This window comes from Gymnoscopelus braueri (genome assembly GCF_963280865.1).
Source record: "Gymnoscopelus braueri genome assembly, chromosome: 21".
In the NCBI taxonomy this organism is placed as follows: Eukaryota; Metazoa; Chordata; class Actinopteri; order Myctophiformes; family Myctophidae; genus Gymnoscopelus; species Gymnoscopelus braueri.
In genome coordinates this window covers 11,289,226-11,308,956 of record NC_137623.1, presented here as the reverse complement: position 1 = coordinate 11,308,956, position 19,731 = coordinate 11,289,226, and the positions used below count along the sequence as shown (strand labels likewise).

General features: G+C 41.9%; 1 protein-coding gene across 1 annotated transcript in view; it reads right to left on the bottom strand.

Moving 5' to 3' along the window:
* The window catches only part of LOC308077484 (uncharacterized protein), a 140,932-nt gene that overhangs the window by 5,641 nt on the left and 115,560 nt on the right, over positions 1 to 19,731 (bottom strand). The window contains exons 9-14 of the mRNA XM_080418180.1: positions 18,381 to 18,689; positions 14,541 to 14,724; positions 10,926 to 10,976; positions 7,258 to 7,565; positions 4,075 to 4,131; positions 1,358 to 1,450 (exon numbers count right to left, since the gene is read on the bottom strand). Coding sequence (XP_080274306.1) covers positions 1,358 to 1,450; positions 4,075 to 4,131; positions 7,258 to 7,565; positions 10,926 to 10,976; positions 14,541 to 14,724; positions 18,381 to 18,689 — 1,002 coding nt within the window. The remainder of the gene's footprint in view (positions 1 to 1,357; positions 1,451 to 4,074; positions 4,132 to 7,257; positions 7,566 to 10,925; positions 10,977 to 14,540; positions 14,725 to 18,380; positions 18,690 to 19,731) is intronic.

Genomic DNA, 19,731 nt, shown 5'->3' with positions numbered 1-19,731 from the left:
TAACTATAGTTGTACAAACAACATACACTCTGCTCTCAGATTCTTTTGATGCACAGAAGCTGATTTCCAGTAATACTGGATTATTAATTATTACATTTGGTTGTCTTTATGGTCATGGCTTGCTTTGTTTCATCAAGGTAAGGCCAACAATGCAAACAAGTTGATAGATAGTGTTCTTTGATGACAAAAACCAAACACATATCACTCACAAGCTGAGGAGGAGGATTTCAAGGACCAAAACAGAAACCTTTGTGTGCCAAGCAAGATCAAAACGTTGTGTCACTTAAAGGTGACACAACTATCATATGTGTGTCAACAAACACTGTAGCACAATAAGAACAGTAAGAATAAAGCCACTACAACCCAAATAATTAAATGCAGGAGAGGACAGTTGCAGAGAAACAGAGTTAAAGGTCCCCAGATGCTGTGGATGTCTGTGATGTCTTGTTGTTGTCACCTCCCAGGTGAACCTTTAGCCCTTGTGACGATATTATCCTCTCATTGCTTCTCCTAAAATCAAACCAAGTTAGCCTTTGTGGAGATAGAGCAAGTCTGAGCCCAGTAACGGTGGAGGTCAGAACTAACCCACATAAGGGGGCCATGTCCACAGAAAGTGTCATGCTAGTACGTATATTAGTATATATCGGTCAGATCGATATATCGGTGGGGCTCTAGTTTGGTTGACTGGTGTTAGCGACAGGACAGGACAGGACAGAAAAGGAGGGGTCTACAGAAGCAAGGGACAGAAGAAACGGGACTTGGCAAGGGCTAGTACTGCACAGCAACATTCTGAGTGTTAGTTTAAGCAATGACAGTGGTACATTTTTACATTCTCAGAGCTAAACTGACACTAAGGATTGCGCTTGTGCAAAAGGATGATTAGCGTGCTGGCCGATACAACACCACAAAACTGATGTGAGGCCTCGAGGCTCACCCACAAGCGAGCCACTAGGTGAGCAAGCACCTGCGCCGAGCAGCCTATCGCCTCGCCTTTTGGGGAATTATGATACATAACATTTAACTACAGGTTCCTAAATGAAGACTTTCAATGATAGTTTATCCCCCTGACTATGCCTGCCGTCAACGTTTCCCAGCTGACGTTTGCCCAAATTCTGAGTCTGCACACACCAACGGTCCCATCTTTACTCTTTCAGGTACGCAACGTTTTAACAGTGAGTAAAGTCAGAGGTGTTGTGACATATAAGCTCTAGCCAACGGCTGGGTCAGTACTTGGTTTACTGTTGTGACAAATGGCCTAGTGCATACGAGCTCTAGCCAACGGCTGGGCCAGAGCTTACTGTTGTGACAAATGGCCCAACGCATACGAGCTCTAGCCAACGGCTGGGCCAGTACTTACTTTCCCTCCACCAGGAACATGCTTCATATTGTCCTTGGAGCCCAAGCGCGAGGTGACATGGCTGAAGTCCAGTTTTTTGGAGACTATCTGAACCTAAACGGTCACAGCACAGCAGCAAGAGACAACAGGAGGAGAGAGAGGAAGAGGAGGAGGGAGTATTCAACACCATGGTTAGGGTTAGAGAGGAAAAGACAGAGGGGACAGAGAAAGGAACTGAGACCAGGGCAAAAGTATATTTGAAAGTGCCTTTGTCTTCAGATATCATAATAAGTGCATTTGTTTGGTGCACTATCACTAACCACTGAAGACAAAATGGTACTACTACTAAAAGTATTCAAGTATAGATTTGCCCAAATCTGGAGCGGGAAATAGAGCGAGCTACAGGATGCCACACAGGATCTTTAATAGCACACACATGCATCAAAACACATATATTATCGACCTGCCCCTGTCCAATATTGAGAGAGATGTTCCGTTACACAGTACATTCTCCAACGAATAACACACACACGTTTGTTTAGGAAAGTCATTAAATAGATTTTTGGAAAATAGACTTCCGTTTTATTTCTGTCAGCTTTTTTCTTTCATAGCACAGGAGAAATAGGTTAGCATAGTATACCAAAACCTGGCCACTGATCAACCCAAAACCACAGTTGTACAGTTTTATATGAGGTTGTTGCAACAATAGAACACTATACTGCAGTTAAAGCTACAATCCAGGATTTATTTTAATGAATACATTTGTATTTGAACAAATCTGTATGGTAGAGTATGTTAATACATTATAACTATTACTGCACTTCTGCAGGGTTGGGTGTCTCTCTACTTCCACTGAGAAATGTAAACCCTGGTGTCAGGTAGGCTACCTACTGGTTGACAATGTCAATAGTTATTTGAAGCAGACGGCACACTGCATTGTACACACTATTGTACACCACCATCTTTATTGCAGTTCGGCCATCATTGCAATGATCTCTCAGCGTCGGTCAGAGAGAGAAAACAGATATATAACGTGGGGATTATAGCTTTAACAGTGCAAATTCCAGTACAGTACTATAATGGCACAGTTGCTGTACAGTAGCTGTTAAAGAGCATATTTCTTAAAAAAAAAAAGGATGGTCCTTCAAACGTGTTTCAAAAGGTTCTACCCTAAAAAAAGGAAACCCACTCAGATAAAGCATGACCATTTTTTAAGTTTTTTCAGCTGCAATGATAAAGGTTCTGACTGCAGGGGGCACAGTTGACGGAGTTTTCAGTGAAGGCATAGTTTTGTTTTGTTTTTAAAGCTTTTGCCACACTGCACATATTCAGAAATACCCAGAAATAAAAATAAACCCCCGAGTATTCAAATTTCAGGGTTTTGTTTGGTAGAATGGATGTTAGGGAACGATAAATAAGAGCAAAAACTAAGAAAAGGTGAAATGTCTATATATATACAGTAGGACCTTTAAAACAGGTCTTTGGCTGGAAAACTTCAAGGTGCGCAGACGTGCACACACACACACACACACACACACACACACACACACACACACACACACACACACACACACACACACACACACACACACACACACACACACACACACACACACACACACACACACACACACACACACACACACACACACACACACACACACACACACACACACACAGGGAGAGTTGGTGATAGCCATTAAGGCTATCAATCTTCCTAATTTAAGAAGCCTAATGACGCCCATATGACCACACAGGCTGCCATGGCCTTTAGCTGTACCCAAACATACAGTATAAATGGTAAATGTTGCATTTATATAGCGCCTTTTATCCAAAGCGCTTTACAATGTGCATTGCATTCACCCATTCACACACACATTCACACACCGACGACAGAGGCATGCAAGGCACCAACCTGCTCATCGGGAGCAGTTAGGGGTTCAGTGTCTTGCTCAAGGACACTTCGGCCATGATCACATAGCCTGCTCATGGTTCAAGAGGCTCAAGGTGAGCCAATATGTTTTGTAGACAATTGTAGCACCTTACTGTCAGCCAGCTTTAACACCATCAGAAAGAACTTTCTGGAATAATGCCTAATTTATGCTCCGTCCCACTTAATAAAGCTACTGCTCAGTTAGATTCTTAGACAGTAATACCTCCGGTGCACATCTTTGTAAAGACAATAAACTGTCAATAAACTGCTAAATGCAAGGATTATATTAACTTTTATTGAGCTTATTATTTTTTATTAACTTTGAAATGATACAGTTCAGCAACCAAGCATGAGGAGAGACCAACATCCCGACAACGGGACAGGAATGGCCTAATCTGGTCTAACCTCTGATCTTTGACCTGTAGCCAAAATGAGTGAAACCGGTAGGCAGGGAGAGAGTAAATGACCACACACACAAAAAACACCATTGATGGGATCTGTGACACCAAGTGAAAATCAAAGCATGACCTGAAGATGCTATTTAATGCTTTGTAATTCTGCTTAAACTCAGCCAGATCGATTGGAGGTGTCTGTCTGTAACACAAATGAACACATGGGGATTTTTTTTTGTCAATATCACCAGACAGACAGAGACAGACAGACACACACACAGATAGACAGACAGACAGACATATAGACAGATACATGTAGGTACAGTAGGTAGGTGGGTGGATGGATGGATGGATCAATGGATGGATGGGGGGTTGTGGTGGTGTGAGTGGGTAATGGAGGGGTATGAACTCACTTTGCCCTGGCTGGTTTCTTTGGAGGCATCGCCCCTGTTCTGAGAGGCAGAGGACACCTGAGGAGACAAGCCCGGGCCTGAGTCAACAACGACAACAACAACAACAACAACAACAACAACAACAACAACAAACAACAAACAACAAACAACAACGAGGAAGGTGGAGAGGAATGTGGGGAGGAAGAGAGAAAAGTAGGGTAGGAGTAGGAAAAGTTGGAAGCTTAGGAGGAAAAAAGGCAATGAGAAATGATGAGGTATACAGAAGAAAGGGATGAGGGAGGAAAAGACAGATAAGGAGGTTGGGTGAAGAAACATGGGAGAAGGGAGAGGAGAAGTGCTTCACACGGGGTTCTTAAACGTTTATCTTCAAAGCATTTTTCATAGACATTGAAGCGGCACAGGAAAGTACAGAGGGAGGATTTGCAACACCAGACCAAGACGGGATTGGAACCCTGGACACTCTTTAAGTGTCCAACATCATTTCAACCACTTATCGCAAGTCGGGTTGTGGAGGCAGCAGTTCCAGCAGGAGACCCCAGACTTGCTTTTCCCTCAGGACACATTAGCCAGCTCTGACTAGGGGGGGGGGTCCAGAGGTCTTCCCGAGGCCAGCGTGGAGATATAATTCCTCCACCTGGTTCTCGGTGTGCCCCGTGGCCTTCCCCCCAGCTGGACGTGCCTGGAAACCCTCCAACCAGGAGGTCACTAGATGCCCTAACAACCTCAACTGGCAACTTGCATGACCCACATGACCAGAGGATTTGATTATGTAAGTCAAAATATTGTCTGTTTTTTTTCTTTGTTACCCCTTTGCGCCTTGAATTACGAATTCGAAGTCTGTCCATTCAAACTCATTGTATGGTGAAACAAAAATGTGTGTTTGGCAGATTATTTCTCTGTTGTAACAATGCTTCTTAAAAATACATTTGATGTATTTTTATCTCCTTTTTACATGGTGCCCCGTTTGTATGGAAAATGCATTTGTGTGATGAGCAGAGCAGCCGAGTATGTGGGTTGTGGCCATGATTTTTTTTTACAAATCTTCTGCTGTTTGGCCAATGCTCATGGTACTGTACTGTACCTGGGGCTACATGGGGTATCTGGGGGGCTCTGTGTCTCCCCATAGGATCATGGGCAACCTTGGGTGGTAAAACAATAGCAACACCAGGATACGCTGTTTGGCATTGGCAGAGATTTGTCACGGGCGCAACCAAAACACTCAGTTTCTCTGCTTGTCCCACAAATGCACGTTCCTTACACATGGGGCACCATTTAAATAATCAGACTTTTTCCAACAGTATAAGATTCTGGCCAAGATGCATTGTTGGAGCAGAGAAATAATCTCCCAAACACAAATGTCCAAACATTTTGCCCTATGTTTAATAATATAATTTCTTTCTTTGCAGAATCCACTATATTAGCATTTGGCAATGCCCTAATAGAGCACCGAAGTCTAACGTCACTGCCACTAGAGGGCGCTGTTCCACAGGTTCGTGGCTTTATTTTTTGTGTTGAAATCCCCATTTGGGAATCTTAGATCACGTCATATAAGAACTGTGTTCCAAACATAAACACACCACCCTGGCGTTTTTGTCAGGGGGGTGGCTCTGCATCGTTTATGATATTCATTCATATTTGATACAGCCTGTTTCTGGCGAAAATGGAATTAATTCTGCCTCAAAAGACTTAAGAACTACTACTTCCGGGTCTGAAATCACTGTCCCCACAGCAGCCGCGTTCATGGGAAATGTAGTCTTTGGGTTGTTTGACTCGTTTCTAGTGTTTATATTGTGTTACTCTTTAGGTAAATGTGTACATTTACACCTTCAGTCGATGCTTCATATCCATATGAGTAAAAACGCCAGGGTGGTGTGTTTATTTTTAGAACACAGTTCTTATAAGCGATCTAAGATTCCCCAATGAGGATATCAATACAAAAAGTAAAGCCATGAACCTGCAGAAAGCGCCCTCTACTGGCAGTGACGTCAGGACTTCGGTGCTCTATAGCGTGATTTTAGCCTGTTTCACCATTCAATTAAAGTGAACAGAAAGAGAAAAATGCACAATTCCCATGTTTTCCACTCACAATGCAACTGATTAACTTATAATATTAGGACTTACAGTGTAATGGCAACACCACTTTAAGCAGTCGGCTCATTAAATGGTGGGGCCACCATACACATGCTTCAACACCGTGGCTGCCTTTCATGCACATCCTCTGCAGTGGTGGAAAGTAACTAAGTACATTTACTTAAGTACTGTACTTAAATACAATTTTTAGGTATTTTTTACTTTACTTGAGTATTTCCATTTTCCAATACTTTTACTTCTACTCCACTACATCTCAGAGACAAATATTGTACTTTTACTCCACTACAATTATTTGAAAATTTTGAAAAAGTTACTTTTCAGATATACTGTATCAACCATTTTAGCCCTATTTTATACATGGGCTATCTGAAAATAGCCGATCTACAAGCTCACAACGCGTCGCGATGCGACGCGTTGTGAGCTTATAGATCTGCTATTTTCAAATATTTTAGTACTTTTGGTACTTTTAAGTACATTTTTATGCCAATACTTTGTACTTTTACTCAAGTAAAATTTTAAGTCTGGACTTTTACTTGTAACAGAGTATTTCTATATTGCAGTATTGGTACTTTTACTTAAGTAAACAAATTTTGTACTTTTGATGAGTGTTAGTTGTTAAGGGGGTGATTACTCTGCAGCCCAGCCATACCAGCGCATTGAAATGGCCATCACGCGAACGCCTGATTTCTGACAAAGTATGAATCAGGCTTAACACATTCCCTGCCAGAGGGTTTTTTTTATTTTACTTCCCCCAGTGCCAGTATTTAATTTTTTTAAATAAGGAGCCGAGATACAGGATTTTAAAGTAATAAGTTAACCAAGGAGTGAATGGAGCTAGAAATCTTTGGATCGTGATATCTCTGGTTCTGTGTGGATAAATTGAAAAAAAAAAAGACAAAAAAAGACACAAAAAAAAAGAATTTTTTTTTTATATTTTTCATCAACGGTTATACTCGTGATTGGCAGGTAAAGTGTTAATAGATGAATATACCAAGGAAGGACATCATTTCAAAGCAGCAATTCTCAGCATTTAAAACAGAGGTCCCCACAGACGTGTGTGAGGGAGGAACATGATTATTGAGACGTACGTACCTTCCCTCCCCCTGGCTGGTGCTTCATGTTATCTATGGAGCCGATTTTGGACCGGGCGCTGCGTATGTCAGGGCCCGACGCCGTGCCAGGGCGGGAGGTAGTTCTCGTGCTGCCAGCGGTGGTGGTGGTGGGTGCTGTGGATGAGGAATTGGTGCGAGGAACGCGGGGAACCAGGGGCTTCTTCTCTGCCGCCGTGGTAGCAGTGGCCGTTTTGGTGGCCGCGGTGCGGACAGCAGCGGCACGGGGAGCGCCGGCAGTGCTGGTGGTGGCGGTACGGACAGTGCTGGTCCTGGGTTTGGGGGAGTCGACTGGAGAGAGAGAGAGGGAGGGAGGGGAAGAGTTGCGTTACCAAATGATGAGGAATCAGCCTTCTAAAACAAGTGGTTCTCAACCTTTTTAGGGCAAAATAATCATATTTGAAACTGGGGACCCTCACCCCGACAAGCACTTGGAATTGTAGGAGTTGAGGTATTACATTTTGTTTGACTCACAGATACATATTGTGTAAAAAGCAGATCCACAAGCGCTTGTAGATCGGCTATTTTCAATATTTTTGCCTCTTTCTTATATTATTTGACAATTTGGCCAATGTTTGACCAGTTTTTATAGTTTGTTGATTACCTTTGATGCAGTGATGGCCTTATTACTTTTCTTTCTTTCTTTTTTGAGGTCTTAAAAGTCCTTAAATTGTCACTTCACTGTCATGTGGGGACCCCCAAAAAAATCATGAGGGGACCCCCCTCGGGGTCCCGACCCACAGGTTGAGAACCACTGGTCTAAAATAAGACGGTGACAGATTTGCGAAAATGTTGTTTACAAAATGAAAACAAATGATGGCAGTTCTAGCAGGGCCACAGGTCAAATCAGTATAACTTTACACAAGGACAGTTTGAAAATAATTTCATTTTTCACATTTTCAAAATGTAATTATTTCAATGTCTCCCTATGTTTTTCAACAAAGAATACTTAAATTGAAACTGCAGAGACCCCGTCAAAAGGCGGATTAGCCATGCCTAATTCCCAATAGTATTATTGGGCTGCTAATATCTGGATCATGTAATACTGGACTAAGATCTCATCTGATTTTACTGCCCCTAAATGGTTTACATGCTCTGCTCCAAAGTCCCATTATTTGAAGCTACAGTATAACCAGATAATCTTTCAATCCAATTGTGAACCATTCTTTAAAGTTAAATGCTTTTCACTTAGTTGAATGGCGTTCGGCATGTGACATCTATCTCAACCCATGATCAGAGTGCCCTGTGTGTGTGTGTGTGTGTGTGTGTGTGTGTGTGTGTGTGTGTGTGTGTGTGTGTGTGTGTGTGTGTGTGTGTGTGTGTGCGTGCGTGCGTGCGTGCGTGCGTGCGTGCGTGCGTGCGTGCGTGCGTGCGTGCGTGCGTGCGTGCGTGCGTGCGTGCGTGCGTGCGTGCGTGCGTGCGTGCGCGTGCCACTGGGTGGGGTGGGAGGCAGGACTTTAAGATCATATATTTTAACTTTATTTCGATAAAGAGAGAGAAAGACAGGAAAGGTTGACAGAGAGCATGACACAGCAAACAGCCAGACACACACGTTGAAGAACACATTTTGCGCCCATGTGGTATGTGCCTAACCCTCGGGGCGCCCCAAGGGGGAGCAGGACGCACACCTTGGGGAAGACAAAAATAATATTAAGCCAGCTGATTTTTCTGATCCATCAGACATCAACCATTCCAGCGAGAAGTAGTACATCCTCCCCAGATAATAATATAATACATGGCATTTATATGCCACTTTTCAAGGTACTCAAAGTCACTTTACAACAGTGGTTCTCAAAGTGGGGTCTGGGGACCCCCAGGGGTCCTTGAGGGGGTTCCAGAGGGTCCCCAGCAAAATGTGTTAATATAGCAACCCCTACTGTAGATACACAGTCTATTTGAAAATAGCAAATCTACAAGCTCACAACGCGTCGCAATGCGTTGTGAGCTTGTACATCAGCTATTTTCAAAAACAATCTTGAAAATTTTTGGAACATTTTCAAATGTTTTTAAAACATTTTAACAACACAAATGTTGTATGGGAGTCCCTGGCACAAAAAAATACTTTCAGATGAGGGTCAGCGGCCAATTACATATTAATTTGGGGGTCCTTGACATGAAAAGATTTGAGAACCACAGCTTTACAAAACAAAACAACTTTAGTAAGACAAGTAAAAAAAATAGATGAAGCTAAGCAAAAAAAACAGCCAAAAAAAAAGTTGAATCATAAGGTTGAAAAAGGGGAATAGGATATGCCTCCCGTGTTGACAGGCAGTGCTTAGCTTGTTGTTGGAGCCCAAGAAGATTATTAGAGCGAGGTTGTGTCAGGCAGGGACCATGCTAATCCACAGGCTGCTGTGCTGAGGGTTTTTAGCTTCCCTATAGATTTTTCAGAAATAAAGCCTCGTTTTTCTTTACAAGTCTTCCCCGGTGTCATTGGGATTGGAGAGCGTGTGTCATGACTATGACAATGGACAATGCAGGTAACCCTCACTGTTAAGAGCTCTACCGATGCCAAATTGTTACCTATAATCTGTCCTTCACAGAGGCAGAGCTGTGACAGTGTGGAGAGCGACGGGGGGAGAGAGAGTGAGGGAGAAGAAAGGAGTTTAGTAGGAGGTAGGGGGGAGAGGAGAGTAAACGGAGATGAAAGGGAGAGAGAAGAAAGAGAGGAATGGAGAAGAGACGATGCTACATTTGGCTTCTGCCACATGTTTGATGCTGCAGTAACAGCAAGAAAGTAATAGCCAGCACTCCGAAGTCCTTCTGGTACTTTTATTTCATATGCGCACAAACAGACACAGCAAACGCGGGCGCGCTTCGGCATCAAGCCTGCCTCGGCGTGTGAACTTGACGCTGAAACGTGTCCGTGTTTGCTGTGTCTGACCGTGCGCATATGAAATAAAAGTACCAGAGGGACTTCGGAGTGCTGGCTATTACTTTTTTACTGTGAATCTTCGCGAGCCGTGCGGCCGGCATACTGCATTATTTACAGACTGAGAGTGCTCGTTGTTTTCTACTGTGATGCTGTAAGTAACACTTTATCAACTGCATATGAAGTGATTATCAACCAACATGTCAACAGTCTTTGTTGACAGTCACGTTGTCTCAACACACTTTTCTACTAAATTCCAACTTCCAACTTTCTACTTAATTTCAACAAACAACTTAAATTGTTAGTTGAATGTAAGGGGATCATGTGAAGATACTGTCCATACAGCATTTGCCAACTCTCAGTGGACATGTAAGACATTAACTACTACTCAAGGTACTTGACAGACTGTTACTTGACCATCCAGAAGTTATCTCCTAACCCTGAGTTTCTTAGTCTGTCCCCCTGTTCTTGTGTGGGCAAGAATGTCTGTCCCCTTTAGTTAACCCACTCACCAAATTCTTTCTAACTGATTTTAAATATATTTGTATGTTTTATTTGACTTTGTGCTAGTGTTTGTGGTCATTCTAGCTCACATCACTCTGATGCTGAGTCCAGCTCGCAACTCTTGTTTGATGATCCAACATGTATTTTTTAGACAGCAACAATGGATGAATGCCCAATGGGATGAGACCTATGCATGCTACTGTCTATGCTATTGTGTAACAATGTTAAGAAAAGTGCTTCCTTAATGAGTTATGATTATAAATTATTATCATTACCTGTAGTTGTCCTCAGAGTGCTGGGTTTCTTCTCCTCTCCTGGCTTAGCGGCTGAAAGACATGACAATGTGTTGAGTAACTGAAGCCACAGTATGTGCTTTTAGTAGGGGCATTAAAGTGGAAGACCACTCATTTTCAACATTGAACTATGTCTTTAATACACCTTAGAGCTGTTGTGTGGAAATAAGAAAAAAGTCCCCCCCCCTTCTGTGTTGCCTAGAAAAGGATAATTGATTGAGGTCATGTGATCAGTGACATACGCAGGGTGTACTTTTGGCTCCACCCCCTCAGCCAAAAGTACACCCTGCGTATGTCACTAATCACATGACCTCAATCAATTATCCAGTTCTAGGCAACATAGAGGGGGGGGGACTTTTTCTTATTTCCACACAACAGCTCTAAGGTGTATTAAAGACATACAGTAGTTCAATGTTGAAAATGAGTGGTCTTCCCCTTTAACCAAAAAGTCGACTCCTCAACGTCATTAACACATGTCGACACCGACCGGGAGAAGTCGAGTCGCGTTTTTATTTTAGTAATAATTGAATTATTTGTATCATTATTTTTGCTCTGTGTGTGCGCGTGTACAGAATGCAAACTGTGGGATTGGTTATTGTCAAGGACAGGAGTGATTCTTTCCTTTTGTGTTATGTTATTCTATGAAATCCAGGTAAGTTTCATATTTTCGGTTTATAAAAGGAAACCGTAGTTGATTAAGAAACGTCCACTGGAGGAAATCATTCGAACGACAGTGGAACATATTCCCAGAATGACTGTTTAACTTTACTGTGAGCCCGCTCCCACATCCCCCCAAAATGAAAATCTGACATAATGTATATTAGTAGGGGGTACTAAGTGAAAAATCGTTACGCGGCGGATAAAAGCATGAAATTTGATACAGATGTCCCTTGGGTCATCCTAAAACATCCTAGAAGGGGTGCCCAAAAAAATCTTAAACAGGAAGTGAGTTATGGACAAAATCCAAAATGGCCACCTAAACTGTTGACCGTTGACTCAAAAGACACCAAAATAATCTCCAAAAAGCATAAAATGTGGCACACATGTCCCTTGGGTCATCCTAAGACATCCTAGAAGGGGTGCCCCAAAAAATCTGAAACAGGAAGTGAGTTATTGACCAAATTGAAAATGGCCGCCTAGTGTTGTCGATTGACTCAAAAGACAACTAAAGAATCTCCAAAAAGTATAAAATGTGTCACACATGTCCCTTGGGTCATCCTAAGACATCCTAGAAGGGGTGCCCAAAAAAGTCTTCAACAGGAAGTGAGTTATTGACTAAATTGAAAATGGCCGCCTACAGTGCTGGCGATTGACTCAAAAAGCCTATAGAATCTCCAAAAAGCATACAATTTGGCACATATGTCCCTTGGGTCATCCTAACACATCCTAGAAGGGGTGCCCAAAATAATCTGAAACAGGAAGTGAGTTATTGACTAAATTGAAAATGGCCGCCTACAGTGTTGAAAGATGATGCAAGATACCTAAAGAATCTCATAAAAGCATGAAATGTGGTACAAATGTCCCTTGGGTGATCTGAACGCATCCTACAAGGGGTGCCCAAAAAGGTTTTAAACAGGAAGTGACCGCCTAAAGCAGTTGACACAAAAGAAAACATAAAGGGACGTCATAAAAGTGTATAATTTGGTACGTACATTGAGTGCTTCTTAATATATCCTAGAAGAGGTTATTTATTTGCTTGTTTATTAAACTTTTTAGGAAGGGACCATGTTGAAGAAATTCTAAATGGCTGTTTAAACAGTTGACCATGGCAGTCTGCATATTATGCAGACTCAATACGACAGGTTATGCAGTGCATAACCTGCCGTATTTTGTAGTCTACCTTCTGTTTTCATTTCTACATCACTTATTCATTTTACTTTCTGCATTATTTTTTTATTGTACTCTTTGAATCTTCTTTATTTATCTAACTCTCTGCATATTCTTATTTATTTTACTCTGCATCTTATCTTACTCTGCATATTCTTATTTTACTCTCTGCATCTTATTTATTTTGCACTCTACATCTTCTTGCTTGTTTTACACTATCTTCTCATGTATTTTCTTCTTGATCATTACTGTTTTTTTGTGATTAGTGTTTAGTAACTACATGTATTCATGTGTGCCATTTCGCAATTACCAGCACATTGGCATAATGCTCTGCAAGGTAACCCAGCATCCCGGCATCTACACTTTCTCGAACAGAAGGGCTCAGCTTTGCAGCCACACTTGAGTTCTCTACAAACTTAAGCAGCCTCTGGCAAGAGTGTCCATAAAGGTGTCCACGAATCAGCGACTTTAATCCATCCATATTTGTCAGGAGATGGTAGAGATTGCATAGCTTTCAGGCTTCTGGACCAAATGCCAGATTGGCTGCTCGATTTGAATATTGTAGCAGTGCAGCCCGTGTGGGAGGAGTGTTTTCCATTGAGAGACTATTAAAACTTTTTTTGGCACCCCTTAGGATGCATTCAGATCACCCAAGGGACATTTGTACCAAATGTCATGCTTTTATATGAGATTATTTTTAACTTTTGCATCATCTGTCAACACTGTACACGGCCATTTTCAATTTAGTCAATAACTCACTTCCTGTTTCAGATCATTTCAGGCACCCCTTCTAGGATGTCTTAGGATGACCCAAGGGACATGTATGCCAAATTGTATGCTTTTATGAGATTCTTTAGTTGTCTTTTGAGTCAATCGACAACACTGTAGATGGTCATTTTCAATTTTGTCAATGACTCACTTCCTGTTTACGATTTTTCTGGGCACCCCTTCTGGGATGTCTTGGGATGACCCAAGGGACATGTATGCCAAATTGTATGCTTTTATGAGATTCTTTAGTTGTCTTTTGAGTCAATGGATAACACTGTAGGCGGCCATTTTCAATTTTGTCAATAACTCAGTTCCTGCTTAAGATTTTTTTGGGCACCCCTTCTAGGATGTCTTAGGATGACCAAAAGGACATGTGTGCCAAATTGTATGCTTTTATGAGATTCTTTAGTTGTCTTTTGAGTCAATCGACAACACTAGGCGGCCATTTTCAATTTAGTCCATAACTCACTTCCTGTTTCAGATTACTTTGGGCACCCCTTCTAGGATGTCTTAGGATGACTCAAGGGACATATGTGCCAAATTTTATGCTTTTTGGAGATTCTTTTGTTGTCTTTTGAGTCAACGGTCAACAGTTTAGGTGGCCATTTTGAATTTTGTCCATAACTCACTTCCTGTTTAAGATTTTTTTGGGCACCCCTTCTAGGATGTTTTAGGATGACCCAAGGGACATCTGTATCAAATTTCATGCTTTTATCCGCCGCGTAACGATTTGGCCATTTTTTGTGCTTAGTACCCCCTACTATTATAGTATAACACTTCACAATGCATTCTGGCCTGGGTCCCGAGATCTTGGTCAATAAATGTAGGAAAATATCCACCAGCCAACAAAAGCAATACACATTATTATACGGCTCAGCAGCAGATTTGAACTGGAAACACACAACACCTTCATGTGTTTCCGGTCAAATCTGCTGCTGACCAACCAAATGAAGCTACAGTATGGGAGATTAGTGTGTGTGTGTGTGTGTGTGTTTGTGGTACCCAGGGGCTTTTTGGCTGCAACGGTGGAGGTTGTAGTGCGAGTAGACAAGGTTGTGCGTGTTGACGTGGCGGCTTTGCTGGTCGCTGTGGTAGCAGTGCCGTTTTTGGTGGTGGTGGAGGTGGTGGTGCGAGTCGATGCAGTGACACTAGCCTTCGGCACTGTTGGGCGCCTCTCTGCAGGTATCTACAGATAGACAAGAGAGGAGCGTGTGATATGAGAGGGTAGAAGAAGAGCTGGAGAGGACCATGGAACGCCATGAAGCATGATGTCACGCATGTGATCGTGGCAACCGTAAACAGAAACACACAGAGACAAAGGACACTGTATAACAAATAATATCATTTCCATACAGACTGGTCATTGATAGGGCTGTCACGATTATGTCATTTTACCTGACGATGAATTGTCGCTCAAATAATTGCGATTAAAGATTTAATGTTTTAATGTGTTTTTGTCGTTGAACACTCGAACATATGAATACAAATTACATTTCTGTTTGACTTTTAGGCTTTGAAGTTGCACCTGGCAAATATACAAAGAAATGACTGACATATTTAATAACTTTATACTTTCAAAAACATTAATAGTGGAAATAGCTGATCTTCAAGCTCACATGCGACGCGTTGTGAGCTTGCAGATCTGCTATTTTCAAAATTTTTGAAAATGTTTGCTAAATTAATTGCGATTATCTCAAATAATTGCGATTAGGCAATTATGTAATAATTGTGACAGGCCTTGTCATTGACATCCATTATTCAACGATTTCATTCAGAAATTTCGGTCAGATCTTGGCCCATATTTAGAGCTGATGCAGACCGGTTTTACAACCCCTTCATTCAGGCCACCTCGCCACATATCTTCCCCGGATCTGTGGCATGATCTACATACAGCTGCACTGTTGCAAAACAGACTGGCCATGTGTAACTGACGCATTCCGTGCCCGGGAGCCATTGCTGGGCTAAGAAAAGACTGTCGTTTATTGGTCATAGTGTCACACTGTCTGCAGATAAAGAGGCCACCAGCAGAGGGTGACAGTACACTGATGGGGTTTGTTGTAGACGAGGATACCCACAACATTAAGGGCCAATCAATCAGCACAAACAGCAGCCGATGGACCGTGAACAAAATGCTCACTTTTAGAGATTTGTCCTTGGGATAGAAGGGGGCCTAAACCATTCTAATGTAAATATTGATCTCAGACCATTGATCTCATTGAGTAAAGTTTGGAATTGCTTTAATAGAATTGCTTTTTGCTTTCACAAAAGCTGTTCATGACGGCATGTGGATGAAGGGCAGAGGATGTGAAAGGATATAACAGCAGAGGATGTGAAAGGATATAACAGCCTATATTCTTTACCATTCTCTAGTTCTCTAAATATTGACTCATATACAGTGCGTAGGAATGCTAAGAATAAATATGTTGTTTCTAAAAATAGTTCTAATTCAAGAGGATGGCAGAGTCCACACCACAACTTTAACGACAAAGATAGCGGTGAACGATATTGTTGGGATTTTATGAATTATACAAACACCGACAGCCAATCAAAATCTGAATCAGAATTTACAGGGCGTCACATTCAACACATCACTCACGTTGACCATGTTTACAGAACTGTGGATGCTCACATCTTTGTTATAGTTACCTTTATAGTTATTATACTTGGTGTGGGCAGCCCTTAATTCATAATATAAAGAGGTCTAACCCTGAGGACACAGTCCCCTGGGGCGAAGCTAGCTTTAACAGCTTTGTTTTCCTTGAATTTCTTTGAGTCATCTCTTCGCTCATTCTAATATGCAGCATGTCTAGTCAGGTTCAGGAGTTGGGTCTAAATGTCCAGGGCTGTCACGATTATTCATTAACGATTTAATTGCCTTTCTGTTGAACATTATTGGATCATTATGAATAGAAATTACATTTCTGTTTTAGGCTTTTTAGGCTTCGTAAACAAAAGTTGTACAGCGCGGTTATGACAAACAACACATATTTAATTACTTTATACTAAATAAACATTGATAGTGGAAATAGCCGATCTACAAGCGTTTTGAGCTTGTAGATCTGCTATTTCCACTAATTTAGATTTAAAAAAAATAAATATACAGTATGAAGATTTTTAACATGGAAATGATTATGACGATTATGCAAAAGAAAAGCGATTAGCTCAAATAATTGCGATAAGGCGATTATGTAATAATTGTGACAGTCCTACTTCAGTTTGCATCTAAAGTAGGAGAATGTACAGTATGGAATGGATCTGTTGTGCTTGAAACTGAGGGCGAGAAGTGAGCAATAATGATGCTTGTAAAAGCCTGCAGCTGAGAGGCTGGCATGTCATTCATGTTCTATCTCTTCTGCCCAGAAGTGTGAAAGCACAATAAAAAAAGGTAGTACCGTAGTAGTGTCAGTGAAACCTTGAGGCTGTAAACCCTCCCTGAATCCCTAAGCCTCCACATTGAACACCGTGAGGAGGGCTGATTAATCTTGCAGCCCAAGGACTCTATTTCTCCCTCTGTCCCCCTCACCACCCCAACCCTTCCCTCTCCCCATCACTCCTTTCTTCTCACTTCACTCACTTTCTTCCCTCCTCCTTTTTCCGCCCCAATCTTTAATTCATGGAGTCCTGTAGGAAGCATTCTCCCTCAGCGCAACAGAGAATGGACAACAAAGCTTTACCGAGCTTACTGTACAGAGATAAGTCTAGCAAGCAGAAAATGTTACCGATTCAGAATGTTGTTCTTTATTACTGCCCTGGTAAGTGGGAGATCGCTGCAGTGTAAAAATGCACTGTAAAAATGGACAGCGTCTGACACTCAACAACAATTTAAGCCATTTCATAATAGGGGAAAGCTCTGGCTATTTTGGGGTCGTTGGAAAAGTACCCCTGATTTACTGTGTATGCCAGTAGTTCTCAACCTTTTCAGGCCGCGACCCCCCAAAATAATCATAATTCAACTGGGGACCCCCCACCCTGACATTGTAGACATTACATTTAAGTTTGACTCTGTTCCACTGATACATATTGTGAAAACAGCAGATCTACAAGGTCACAACGCTTCGCGTTGCGCGGCGTTGTGTGCTATTTTCACGATTTTTGCCTCTTTCTTATATTATTTGACAATTTGGCCAATGTTTGACCAGTTATTTTTTTTGTTGATTACTTTTGATGCATTAATGGTCTTTTTTTATTTAATTCATTTTTTTGGTTGGAGATATTAAAAAGGTCATAAAATTCCTTACATTGTCACTTTACTGTCATCTGGGGACCCCCCCCAAAATCATGTGGGGACCCCCCTGGGGGTCCCGACCAGTGGTGGAAAAAGTACTCAAATTCTTTACTTAAGTAAAAGTACCAATACTGCAAAATAAAAATACTCTGTTACAAGTAAAAGTCCAGAATTCAAAATTTACTTGAGTAAAAGTACAAAAGTATTGGCATCAAAATGTACTTAAAGTACCAAAAGTAAAAGTACTAAAATGTTTGAAAATATTTTCAAATAGCCTATGTATAAAACAGGGCTAAAGTGCTTAATGTATGTTTCATAATATCATAATTTATATCTGAAAAGTAACTAGTAACTAATGTTCTCAAATAATTGTAGTGGAGTTAAAGTACAATATTTGCCTCTGAGATGTAGTGGAGTAGAAGTAAAAGTATTGGAAATTGGAAATACTCAAGTAAAGTACAAATACCTCAAAATTGTACTTAAGTACAGTAATTAAGTAAATGTACTTAGTTACTTTCCACCACTGGTCCCGACCCACAGGTCGAGAACCACCGGTGAATGGGGCCTGGGACAGCGGTCCCCGTTCGCGTCTTCCTGCCAAGTGGCCCTGCACTCACCTTGGGTCTGACATCACGCGTAGCGGTCACACTAGTGGTGTTGGTGGTGGAGGAGGCGGGGCGGCTGGTGGTAGCGGAGGCCGGGCGGCCCGTGGAGGTGGCGGCGGCGGCGGCGGGCCTCTTGGGCCCGGCGGCGCCGGGCGAGGCGGTGGACAGCGGCCTGGCCGCCGCGGGCGCCTTTTTGTTGAGGGTGGTTGAGGTGGAGGTAGCGGGGGGGGCGGGGCGTTTAGTGGGGACAGAGGTCGCGGGAGGCGGCCGCGCTTTGGCAGCAGCAGCGGCGGCACTCGGTTTGGTGGCCCCGGCAACAGGCTGCGTCATGGAAACGATTATGGATGGAGGGCAAAAATAAGGCGGAAAAGCAAGAGAGAAAGAAAATAGAAAAGAAAAATCATAAAAAACAACATGAGGAGAATGCATGATGATAACAGCAGCTACTGTAGGTAAAGCAGCCAAAGCTACATCGATTAAGAAAACAGCAAAACATAATGACATACTAACCAATTCAATTAACCCATTGAGACCTGAAGCCGATTCTACATGTCTCCTAAATCTCAACAGTTTTCTGAAAAACCTATGTTTCTATATCAGTGGTGCTCAATCTTTTTCATGTCAAGGACCCCCAAAATGATATGTATTTGGCCGTGGACCCCCATCAAAATATTTTGTTCCAGGGACCCCCCAGAAGCAAAGATTTGAGTTAAAAATATTCGCTTTAAAAATATATATATTCAAAGATTTGCACACATTTTCACGATTTTTCAAAAATAGCAGATCTACAAGCTCGTAGCGCGGCACTCGGTGCCGCGCTATGAGCTTGTAGATCTGCTATTTTTGAATAGCCCAAAGTGTAAAATAATGCTTTTTAGCTCAAATCTAAAAATGACACAGTTCCAGGTCTTAATGGGTTAAGAAAACAGCAAAACATAATGACATACTAACCAATTCAATTAAGAACGATGAAGGATGATCAATATACTATGATGATAATGTTAGCACTGATTAAAGAGTTGTAACTGGACAAATAAGAGCTTCGACTCTACCTACAATACCGAAATAAAGCAGTAGCGGAAGCATCAGCAGCATGAGTGATGGATGACCGACCGTACTTGATATCAGCGCCGACCCAAGCATAATACCCATACATAACACTGCATGAAGGTATAATTAAAAATGTATACTTGACCTCCGTTATACTGGACATTAACCTATCTCAGTAAAGGCTGCATAATTGGCATGCAGTATTATAAGTACTGTATGTAAGTACATTACGTTTTAAGTCTGTGGGTTATACAAGAAGCTTTGTCAACGTATTGTAAAAGTATGTTACTCTGTGTTCTAGTGGTATTCTGGT